Source organism: Macaca mulatta, chromosome 3 (genome assembly GCF_049350105.2).
Source record: "Macaca mulatta isolate MMU2019108-1 chromosome 3, T2T-MMU8v2.0, whole genome shotgun sequence".
In the NCBI taxonomy this organism is placed as follows: Eukaryota; Metazoa; Chordata; class Mammalia; order Primates; family Cercopithecidae; genus Macaca; species Macaca mulatta.
In genome coordinates, this window is record NC_133408.1 from 97,030,076 (window position 1) to 97,042,056 (window position 11,981).

The window sequence follows — 11,981 nt, forward strand, 5'->3', positions numbered from 1 at the left end:
CTACACACAGAATACATGTACACATTTCTGTTGGATATATACATAGGAATGGGATGCAGCTAACATATATATGTTTACTAAATTAAATGTACTAGAATAGCACTTATGATAATCCCAAACTAGAAATTACCCAAATATTCATCAACAACAGAATGGAAAAACAAAATGTGGTATAGTCACGCAATGGAATACTATATAGCAACGAGGGTGAACAATCTACAATTGCGTACAATGTGAATAAACGTCACACAAAAAAAGTTGAGGTAAAGGAACCAGGCCCATGATTTCAGTTGTATAATGTACAAAATGGACAAAATTAATTGATGCAGTTAGAAGTCAAGTTGTTGGTTTATTTGGGGGAGGGCTGGCTGGTAGCTGTAAGATGGAAGGAGGCTTCTGGGTAGCTGGCGGTGTTGTTTCTTGATCCTGTCATATAGATGTGTTCAGCTTGGAAAAGTTTAATTGAACTGTGAACTCAATGTCATGTGTGCTTTTCAGTATCTGTTATATCTCAAATAAAAGTAAAAGAAAATTCTTCACATACTTGCAAGCTCTAGTCAAATGTTTTATTTATCCCTAACAACCACCTCTCTTATAGCAAGTTCTTACTATTTTTAATTAGATGATTATGGATGCGTTTCACGTGCCTAATTCAACTCTGACTTCCATAAGAGCTGGGCCTCTGTTATGTACCCATATTTCCTCTCATATCTACAGCAGTAACATAAAAAGTAAGAGTTTTGTTGAATGGATGAAAAAGAATGAAGGAATAAAATTGAACAACTCAACCCTCAACTCTTCTGAGTCAAATAAGAGCTTGTTGTCAGCCAGGTGTGGTGGCTCACCCCTGTAATCTCAGCACTTTGGAAGGCCAAGGCGGGCAGAGCATGAGGTCAAGAGTTCAAGACCAACCTGACCAACATGGTGAAACCCCGTCTTTACTAAAAATTACAAAAATTAGCTGGGCATGGTGGCGCCTGTCTGTAATCCCAGCTATTCAGGAGACTGAAGCAGAAGAATCACTTGAACCTAGGAAGCAGAGGTTGCAGTGAGCCGAGATCATGCCACTATACTCTAGCCTGGGTGATAGAGAGAGACTCCATCACACACACACACACAAAAAAAGCTGTCGTCATGACAATTGTAATTTTGTAATTATTGTTATATGATTTCACCATACATAACAGTCTACAACTACCTATACACATTGATCCAAAAATGAAAAGCATAGAAAAGTATAATGTATCTGGTGACTTAAGAAGAGTCACTTCTTAAGATAATTATTCACTTTGTAAATAGATTCATGGTCAAATTTTGCTACTTCATTTAATGTGTGTTATTAATTCAGTATTTATTTTATACCAGAGGCAGTCGTAGGCAGTTCATTGATATATTGATATTGATCATCTAATTCTTAAGGTGGTAAGGTATAGTAGTTTAGAAGGTAGGATTTGGATTCAGACTGACCTAAGTCCAAATGATGATTCTCTCACTTGAAAACGGAGCAGTCCAGGAACATTAGTTAATATCTCTGAGCCATAGATTCATTGTCTCTACAATGAGGACACTCACATCTACCTCTGCAAGGAACAAATGTGCTAATGTTTATAAAGCCCTTAGCCTGATGCTTGGTGCCCTGTGTATGAATGAATACTTTGTTCATCGTCATCATCATCATCCTCATGATCAGAGGTTTTGTAACTTTCCTACAGGTAATCCACATCCATTCAATCAGTAAATTCTGTCGATTCCATCTCCAAAATATATTTCCATGCCTCCTTTTTTTCTCCTTTTCCATTGTCTCCACTCAACCTGGGGCCACAGTCATCCCCTCCAGCTCCGTCTACTCTCACAGGCTTTGTAATTTCTGTGGAGGAGGAGAAATATCTCTTTTCTTACCCGTCCTAGGTTCATGGATGAGGTCCCTATAATAAAAGATCAACCAGAGGAAAGCATACACATTTATTTAATAAGTTTTCTATGACATGGGAGCCTTCATAAAGAAATGACAACCCAAACAAAGAGTTAAACTTTAGTGTTTCTACACTGGATTTTATAAAAATGAAGAGTCAAGAAGAAATATGATGAGACAAAGAATATAATCTAATGGTAATACACTGAGGAAACTTAGCACGATCTGTTTGTTCAGATTCAAATCTGTGTTCCCGTGTCCTCAAAGACAAAGGATTCCTTTTGTCTGGGTGTAGGGAGGGCACCTCTCACATGTGGGTCTTCTGACCTGCTTCAGGGGAGGTCAGAAAATCCTTCTTGGTCCAGCTGTGGTGGTTCACACCTGCAATCCCAGCACTTTGGGAGGCTAAGGCAGGAGGATCACCTGAGGCAAGGAGCTCGAGATCAGCCTGGGCGACACAGCAAGACACTGTCTCTAAAGAAAGGAATAAATAAAAAAGAAAATCCTCCCTATGTTTTATCATCTGCTTCAAGGGAGAGGTGGGGAAGGTCTGAGAGATCTTCCTGCTTCTAAGGCTTCTCAAATTCTTTCAGCTCCAGTATGCCATATTTTGGGATAGTGTGTCCTGAGCCCTGTCTGTTCTCTCCTGGTTTCTTCTTTTGCCCTCTCCAAGTCTTCTCCTTGGAGCCAGCTAAAGAAAATGTTTCAAATCTTAAATTGCCTCAAGCTCTCCAAAGGCTTCCTTTGGAATATATTCAAAATACTTTACCACGACCCAGGCACCCTTGGACGATCCAGGGCTTACTGTCACGGCACTGCTTCTGGTCTTCCCAGACCAGCAGAAACAGCATGAGCTCCTGCCTCTGCTGCTCCACGTGCTCGTCTCAGCTTAAAGGACGACTCAGAAAGAGCTCCTCAGTGCTTTAATCAAATAGGTCTTCCCATTTTTCTCTGCAGCCTCTGATGTGTACATTCCACATGCGTGTGTTTACCTGTTCATTGTCTGTCTCCCTTACTAGACTGGAAACTTCCCCACAGCCTTGTACAGCTGCTCTACACACTGCTGAATGGCTGTCACTAACCCAGTGCCCGGAACACATTTCTTCATTCAACAAGTATGTACTTAGTGGCTTTCATGGGCAAGCATTAGAAATGTAGATTAATACACACTGGAAATCAGCAATGTATTGTGTTAGAAAGTGATAAGTACTACAGAGAAAAGTAAAACAGGAAAATTGATAGAGAGGAATGAGTGGGTGCAGGGCTACAGTATAAATTAGGAGAGTCAGGGGAGGCCTCACTGAGAGGGGCCGTGTGGACAGAGACTTGAAGGGTGCGAGAATGAGCAATGGGGATTTGCAAAAAGAAAATGCCAGGTGGAAGTTCAGTGCCATGACCCTAAGGTGGGAGTGTGCCTCAGCGTTCAAGGAATCGCCAGCAGCCAGTGTCACTGGAGATGAGTGAGTCCAGGGGAAAGCAGAAAATGGGAATTGCAGAAGCCAGGAGAAACCGCTGGGCCTCTGCCAGGACTTGGCCTCTGCTCTGAGGGAGAGGAGAAGTACTGGAGAGTTCTGAGTGCGGGAGAACACAGTCTGATTTATGTTCTAACCAGATGCCTCTGGCTACTGAGTTGAGAATCCTATATAGGATGTAAGGGGCCAAGAGTGAAAGCCCAATGCCATCTAGGCCAGGTGAAAGGTGATGGTGTTCTGGGTCAGAGTAGGAGTAGGACAATTGCTGAAAAGCGCTCAGAGTCTGCGTGTAATTTTAACATAGAACTGAGAGGATTTGCTGACATATTGATTGTGGGATGTGAGAGAAAAAGAGGAGTCAAGAATTACTCCAAAATAGATCTTCAATAAGATTTTGATGAACTAATGAATGGATGAACGAATGAACAACCTACAGCTATTAAACAGCAGGATCAAGATTTGAAACAAGGTTAGTAAAATGTCAAAATACTCTTTGTCATTCTTATCCTTTTAGAATCTGACAAAGAAAGCCTTTCCTTAGAAAAGTGCACGTATGTACATACGTGCCAAATTTGCACAGCATCTTGGGAGGCTCAAGGACCTCTTCAAATCCATCCAGGAATCGTCTGTGTTAAGACAGCCTGCACTTCATCATACCATCTACCGAACATAAAACTTGATTTTCAGAAATGCAGTTTGTATAAAACTTTTGCAAAAGCATCTCTTGCATAAAGGTCTTATAAAATGGTCTTACTTCAATCTTACAAAATGAATGAATGTAATAGGAAAAAGAAACAAATTGTATTTCTGTCATCTATGTTTAAAAATAATCACTACGTTACATGTATTGGAATAGAACAATAATTTCTAATTCAGTATTATAAAAAGTAGTAATTAAGGTTAACACATTATTCTTGATATTTTTAAAGCCTAAAGAAAACTGTACATTTCCTTGCAGTGAGATCACAAAAGTTAAAGCATCGTCTCTCTACTTGTGGCTGGAATTATAAGAACTCAGTCCAGTAATACTAGTTTTCTCATACTGGTAGAAGTTTTAACTAATGGAGTTAGATGTCCTTATTTAATAACAAATGAGAAATAAAAATTAAATGTGGTTTGGTCAGTAAAATGTTCCATGGGGGAAGAATAATAAAGAATATTTCTAGAAGGAGTGCTATTTTGAGCAAAGCATAATAGAAGACTGAATACTGCAGTGTTTTATGAGCCACATAAACAACAAATATAATTTATTACATAATAATAAGATAATTCAGTGTAGTCTTCACCTTAAAGTAAATCTAAAAAGCAATCCAAGAGTTGCCCTCACATTGTTACAGATTATCTGTTTAGTCTACGTAATCCTCATGTGTATATATAAACAACATCTTTGTACCATCTATGTTTAAATTATATTTTTAAGCCCTCTAAGGCTTTGAGGGAATGAGGTTGTTTTATATTTTGCCTTTTATAATTTAAACACTTTTACGTAAATTCCAAGGGCTGTTTTCCAAGGTGGGACACTGCCACAGCCATAAAACTATTTCAAGCCACTGGGGATCACAAAGTTAAAACTCTAGGGACTAACACTGGGGAGCTTTGCTCACAAGCTTCATGAGCACCCTGAAGATCTGTCTAAGGCAAAAAGAAGAAGAAGAAAGACAGAAAGATGAAGGAAGGAAGGAAGGAAGGAAGGAAGGAAGGAAGGAAGGAAGGAAGGAAGGAAGGAAGGAAGGAAGGAAATAGAGAAAAATATTCAAAATCAATCTCTCTGTGTGTTAGTACCCCACATCTGGGTACAAAACTCTGGTCCTGGGCTTGTGCTGCTTGATCCTGTAGCAGTCTACATTTTGTTGCCCTATACCCTTGGAGAGTTGAGAAAAATGCCTGTCATGTTTCAAACTGATTTCAGATGATGAGGGGACTGTGAAAAGGGGAGTCAATAGAATTTCCACTTGCTAAGATACAGGCACCAACAGGATGACCACAAAACAACAACACTCGAGCCTTAATTGGGACTTTTGGTTTTTATGGTCTTACAACAGAGTCAAAATTATATTTAAATTTTCCATGGCTCATTTTTATGAGTGAAATATGAGCATTTACCCAGCGAAAGAAAGAAGTAGGCAGACATCGGACACGTTTTAAAAAATCTATAAAATTCCATGGCCCCAGAAGCAAAAATCATTTTCAATTAAATTAATACCAAAATGAGTTATAGATATGAACTTTGGTATGTGGTAGTTGTTGTAAAATGAGAAACTACATTATAGAAATGGTGATAATACACTTCTCATACTCTGCATATTCATCTATAAGTCAGAATGTATTTCTGTTTGGAGTATTGGTGTTAACATGCTTTCTTAGCAGAAGAGTAGAACAGCCCTTATGGTGTATGTTATGAATGCATATTAACAGCACAGGCATTTGCATATCTAGAACTATAGTAGAAAATGCATAACAAAATTTCTTTTGAAACATTATTGTACAAACATACTTAATTCTTGCTAAATCTTGACATAACAACTTTTTATTCCCCCCCACCTTTTTTTGAAAAAAACGAAAAGCTAAAGCATCCAAACAATAGATTAGCAGTCAGAAAACCTGAACACTAATTCTGTTCTTCCACCCCATCAGCACCAAAGGTTTTTCTTTCATGTTCAAAGGCAGGAATAGCACAGCCTCAAATGTTTTTATCAATAAATTGTTTCTCACTTTTCTGCAAATGCCAAGATAAAATATAAAATCCACCCTTTCAATGAAGTACATTCATGATAATTTTCTATTGGCGTATCATGTCATCTATTCCTTGGATTTTGATTTTCATGTTTGTGATGACTTTAATACAATGCAGCTTTTGGAGACTTTGCAAGTTTAGAATATGGTGCAATATACAAAATTCAAGACAGCACTGGCTGCTTTGTGGCTCATGACTCTGATACTTATGCTCCTTTACATTTAAAAATTAAACCATATGTGAGACCAACAAAATTCTGCAACTAGCCTTCCTATAGAAACTCACTATGCTAATATAAAAACTGTGTGTACTTCTTGAATTAAAAGCCATATGAAACATACTCAATGCACCCATTACCAAGTGATATATTCTTAAACAACAAATTTTAGAGTGACTATGGTATATCTGGTTTTTTGAAAAACAAGAGGTAGGCCAGCCTACCTATTTTAACTTAGGAGTTTATAGTCTGACTCTTATTTTAATTTGCATTTTTTACTGGGCCATTAAGAGAGAAAAATGATCTGCTTTTACATATTTTCTACTTTTTGCCGACTTCCCCATCTTTTCTAGAACTGTCCAGGAAAAGTCGAGCAACTTTTTGAAGAAGGTGGAAATTAGTTGGGTATGACAGGAGCAAAATTGAATTTAGTGTGAGGCCCTTGGTGCCAATTTGGATCCGAAGTGCATTAAAGCAGCAGAATTCTAAACCCTTCAAAACTGGGATTTATAAGGGGAATGCTAACACAGATTCAACAGTTACAGCTCTGCCAGGGATTACTTTAATACCAAAAGCATACTCTCTCACTTTATAGAAAGAGATTACTCAGTTGTCAAACAACAAAGGTTGTGTTTATTTGTTTATTTTAAAACTTTTATTTATTTATTTATTTGTAAGCTCACTTTTTACTTTACTGGCAGGCAATCCTGAAATCAAATGTCCTTTATAGGGGTGGGGGCACGGGAGAAGAGAAAAGGGGAGGAAGGTGGAGTTTGTCTCTGGCCCCACAGTTCGTTTTATCTATAAGGCTTTGCCAGCTTTGCTTAACTGTTTCCACCCTGCTTTTGTTAAAAAGAAATCAAAAGTGTGGAGTGGGGAAAAAAATAAATCTGAAATACACTTGATCGGGAAAAACAACTGGACACTGATAAAAGAACAAGAAGATATTTAAATTGATGTTAGTCTAGAGAAAAATGCGAGGACAAGATTTTTAATTGAAAGAAAAAAATCTGAAAGTTAAAAAAAAAAAGAAACAAAAACAGGAAAGCTAATCTTTGATTAAAATACTCAGCAGAATGTCAGAGAGAGGAAGACAAAAACCTAAGTGATAAATTTTATGTTTATTGTGTCTGAAATGAAATGAGAAGGAACAAGCAAGTTAATGCTGGGAAGAGATAAGGGACAATAAAAGAGTGAAGTTAGTGACTTTCCGCAGAGGACAAAGTATGTAGTTTGAAATCCTTAACAATGGACTTGCAGTGTCTCTGCAAAAGTTGGTGAAAGATACCAGCAAGTGTAGGAAGGGGAGTATCTGAGGATGTCTTTCACAGACCCCAGATGGAGAAGCTGTTCTTTTATTCCAAATCCCTAAGAAGCACAGAAGTCTTACATGTTAATAAGAGAACACACAGACACACACTCATAAGTTACATGCTGTGAAACAAAACAAGAAAATGAAACCTTTGTTGACCCCTGTTCACTTACACGAATCTTAGTTTGGTTAAACATCTTAAGACCAGTTTCCAGCTCCTTTTCATGGCTTTCTTTCCCTGGGTACCCAGGTGCACAAATGGGATGGTGATCTTTACAAAACAACATCATCAACAACAACAAAAACCTCTTGCTCACACAAAAGCCCACCTTGTAAATGAATGGAATATTAACGACCACCTAATACTTGCACCGTTGGCAGGGCGAAACTGAACACTAACACAGCTATTTCTACAGATTGCCAGTGAAACCGAAGCAGCTCGAGGAGAAATGCACCTACTGTACGTGAAATGCTGGTGCAGATTTTTTCCTATCAGTCTAACCTTCTGTGTTGATGCATGAATGCTGGTACCCACTTACAGGGATGCCAGATGATCAGTGCAGAATGAAGGTCCCAAGAGAGAGGATCACATGGCTCTCTCTGCCCTGTGACGTCACTAGCAGATGGCATGGGTACCAGCTCTGGCAGTTGGCATCAATGTCACTTTTTAGAGATCAATGAGATAGTGCAGATATACACAGATCTAGAGACTCCAGGAGACGATGCGACACTCAGCCTGAAAAGATTTGGAAGACCCAAAATGAAAACTGATTATTGAATGAAATTAAAACCTAAGGTAATATAAATAAAGATATACTTCAATTGATGCTGGCTTTGCATGCAAGTATTTAAAGATACAGTGTCACTGTCTTATAGTATTTATATGCTCTTTGCCATCTATAACTTCTTATCATATTTCATTCTTATGATGTAATTATCACATACTTTCACTGCTATTATGTAACACTGCAAGTATGTGGACATTACTAAGAGTTTGTGTATGTGTTCGTGTGTATATGTGTGTGTTGAGGGGGCTGGAGATTGTTAAACTGAAAAGTCTCTGCTTTAATGTGCCTATTTGTTTGAAGACTTTAGATGAAAATACTTGCTGCTTCACCAAACAAAAACCAAAATGCATTTGAAACACAAATTATTTTCCCCTTTCATTTGGGATTCTGAACACACGTGCACAATTGCAGTCAGAATCCTTGGACCGTTCCTGTCAGATATTAGCTAGAGGGAGACTTGTATGGCTCGTAGAACAAAAACACTACGAGAGTGGTTTTTGTCCAGGATGATTTGAACAGCAGTAATCAGACAATTCTATTCGGAAAAAATTTAAATGTAAATAAAATCAGTCTCAATATTTTTTTTAATTAAAAGAAATTGCCAGTGATTTTTATGCTTTAAATTTATTTATAGAGTTTATTCCAAATTAGCCTAATCCCCTTTTCTTTTTGAAGCCTGGGAAAATAGTGCTGTTTTACATAATTCTTTACTGATCAGAAAAAATCAGTTTAAAAATTGACTCTGATTATAATCTTTTCTTTAAATTTGTATATTCCCACACCCACTTATCTAAATTCACAGTTGTGTGATACAGCAAATAAAGTTAAGGTTTTGTTTGTTTGTTTGTTTGTCTGTTTTTAAAAAAGAACACAAATTTGTTAGCTAATGGAGAGATAGTACTTTCCATTTTAAAAACTGGTTTATCTTCTCATTTTGTGCTCAGGGGAATTGGAATTAATGAAATTCTGCATTGAAATTTCATATTTTGCATTTGTTTGAATTCCACAATCTTTTTTGGGGGGTACTAAAATCCAGTTTAAAGGCAAAGAGAAATGGAGATGGTGGTGATCACAATAATTATATGTTTCATTTTTATTTTCTTTTGATAATTTGCTCATATAAATTAATCCTATTGAATGCATCAATGTCTTCATAATTACTTACCTTCACAAACTCAAAATTATATTTAATGTTAAAAAATCAGCCCAGAATCAATCTTTTCCACGTGTTTTTGTAGTCTTATGATTAAATAATTAAATATGTTTTAAGTGTATAAACTTTAAAAATGAAAACTCTTTAAATATTGTGCTGGCATTTTTTCAGGTAATTTAAGATTAGAGAACCATGTTAACACTACCGTTTGATGAGTCTGTTGTAATGCCAGAATCCCAGATGTGCAGAAAGTTTTCTAGAGAATGCGAGGACCAGAAGCAAATTAAGAAACCAGAAAGCTTTTCCAAACAGATTGTCCTTCGAGGAAAAAGCATCAAAAGGGCCCCTGGAGAAGAAACCGAGAAAGAAGAAGAGGAGGAAGACAGGGAAGAAGAAGACGAAAATGGGTTGCCTAGAAGGAGGGGTCTCAGGAAAAAAAAGACAACCAAGCTGCGATTGGAAAGGGTCAAGTTCAGGAGACAGGAAGCGAACGCGCGCGAGAGGAACAGGATGCATGGCCTCAACGACGCTCTGGACAACTTAAGAAAAGTGGTCCCCTGCTATTCTAAAACCCAGAAACTGTCCAAAATAGAGACTTTACGACTGGCCAAAAACTACATCTGGGCACTTTCTGAAATTCTGAGAATCGGCAAGAGACCAGATCTGCTCACATTCGTCCAAAACTTATGCAAAGGTCTTTCCCAGCCAACTACAAACTTGGTGGCAGGCTGCTTGCAGCTCAACGCCAGGAGTTTCCTGATGGGTCAGGGTGGGGAGGCTGCGCACCACACAAGGTCACCCTACTCTACCTTCTACCCACCCTACCACAGCCCTGAGCTCACCACTCCCCCAGGGCATGGGACTCTTGATAATTCCAAGTCCATGAAACCCTACAATTATTGCAGTGCGTATGAATCCTTCTATGAAAGTACTTCCCCTGAGTGTGCCAGCCCCCAGTTTGAAGGTCCCTTAAGTCCTCCCCCAATTAACTATAATGGGATATTTTCCCTGAAGCAAGAAGAAACCTTGGACTATGGCAAAAATTACAATTACGGCATGCATTACTGTGCAGTGCCACCCAGGGGTCCCCTTGGGCAGGGTGCCATGTTCAGGTTGCCCACCGACAGCCACTTCCCTTACGACTTACATCTGCGCAGCCAATCTCTCACCATGCAAGATGAATTAAATGCAGTTTTTCATAATTAATGAGGAAAATGAAAATAAACAGTGGTCATTCACCTTCCCCGTCTAATTAAGACAAAGCAGATGCTTGTGGGCTGAGTAATTGGCACAACTCTATCTAAGGTGTTTACTAGTTTCTGAAGTGTGTTTCAACTATTGTGAGAATTTTCTATGTAATAATAAATCTCTTTTCGTATGAGAACTTCTTTTCCTTTCCTTTTGTCTGTAAAGCACTGTGATTCTGTTTCTACTGGAAAGATTTTTTCCTTTTTAATTTTATTTTAAACTTACTTAATTTGTTTGAACAAGGTGTCTAAGAATATACTGTTGAATAAAGACATGCACACAGCATAATTCAATGTCTATTTTGGTTGTACAGTAATTATAAAATGCATGTTATGAAAATCAGATGAATAAAATGATGTGTTTATAATTATTAGGAATTATATATTATGTATCTTTTAAAAATTGAAATTTTAAAATATTGAGAATATCACTAAGCTGACAATGATATTGGGAGATGCATTTGCAACAATATAAAAAGCTATGCAATTTTCTTTTTATTAAGGATGACTCTAAATGAATTCAATTGGTAACTATTCCTCTTTAAGTATTTGCAGATGGGGCAACATGATATTTGGGTAGCCGATGTCATAATTTGGGGACAATTATCTCAATCATCAAGAAAAAATTTCAGCACTTGTTTTGTATTATTCAGAAATTAACTGTACAGGTTTGTTATCACAATGTATAATTGTGTTTTTCCAACCCACATTTTTAAGGCAATTAAACATAGATATTTCCACTCGTAAAGGACATCTATTAGCTGTGATATTTTTGCATGCTACTTATTATTTCCTGGTACACAGCTGCTTTCTGTCTCCAATACTCCCCACTCCTCATTTCAGAAATATTTCTGGATTACAAAACCGTAGGAGCTAAAACAAATTTCTTAAACAAAATGGCCAAAGCGCTTACAAGAATTGTTTTTTTCAAGTGTCTTAAATGAAAGAAGAGAAGCCCATGAGGGTTAAACATCCTGGGGAAACAATGATAAATCCTGGTAACCTTCAGCTCGAGCCTAAAATCGGTGGCAAATTTCCAGCAAACACCAGAGTGGATGTTAAAAATGGAAGGTTTTACTCTGCGCCGTTTAAATGTCTGGCCGATCAGAGGCTAAATTCTGTGTGATTAAAAGTTTCCTTATAGAA

The 11,981-nt window shown here is 37.7% G+C and overlaps 1 protein-coding gene across 2 annotated transcripts; it reads left to right on the forward strand.

Annotated features, from left to right (window-relative positions):
• Window positions 1-8,128: 8,128 nt before the first annotated feature.
• On the forward strand, window positions 8,129-11,583 carry NEUROD6 (neuronal differentiation 6). Of its 2 annotated transcripts, none has more exon segments than NM_001260574.1 (2): window positions 8,129-8,443; window positions 9,760-11,574. In NM_001260574.1, a coding segment is annotated over 1 exon segment (1,014 nt). In that variant the 5' UTR covers window positions 8,129-8,443; window positions 9,760-9,780; the 3' UTR covers window positions 10,795-11,574.
• Window positions 11,584-11,981: the final 398 nt, after the last annotated feature.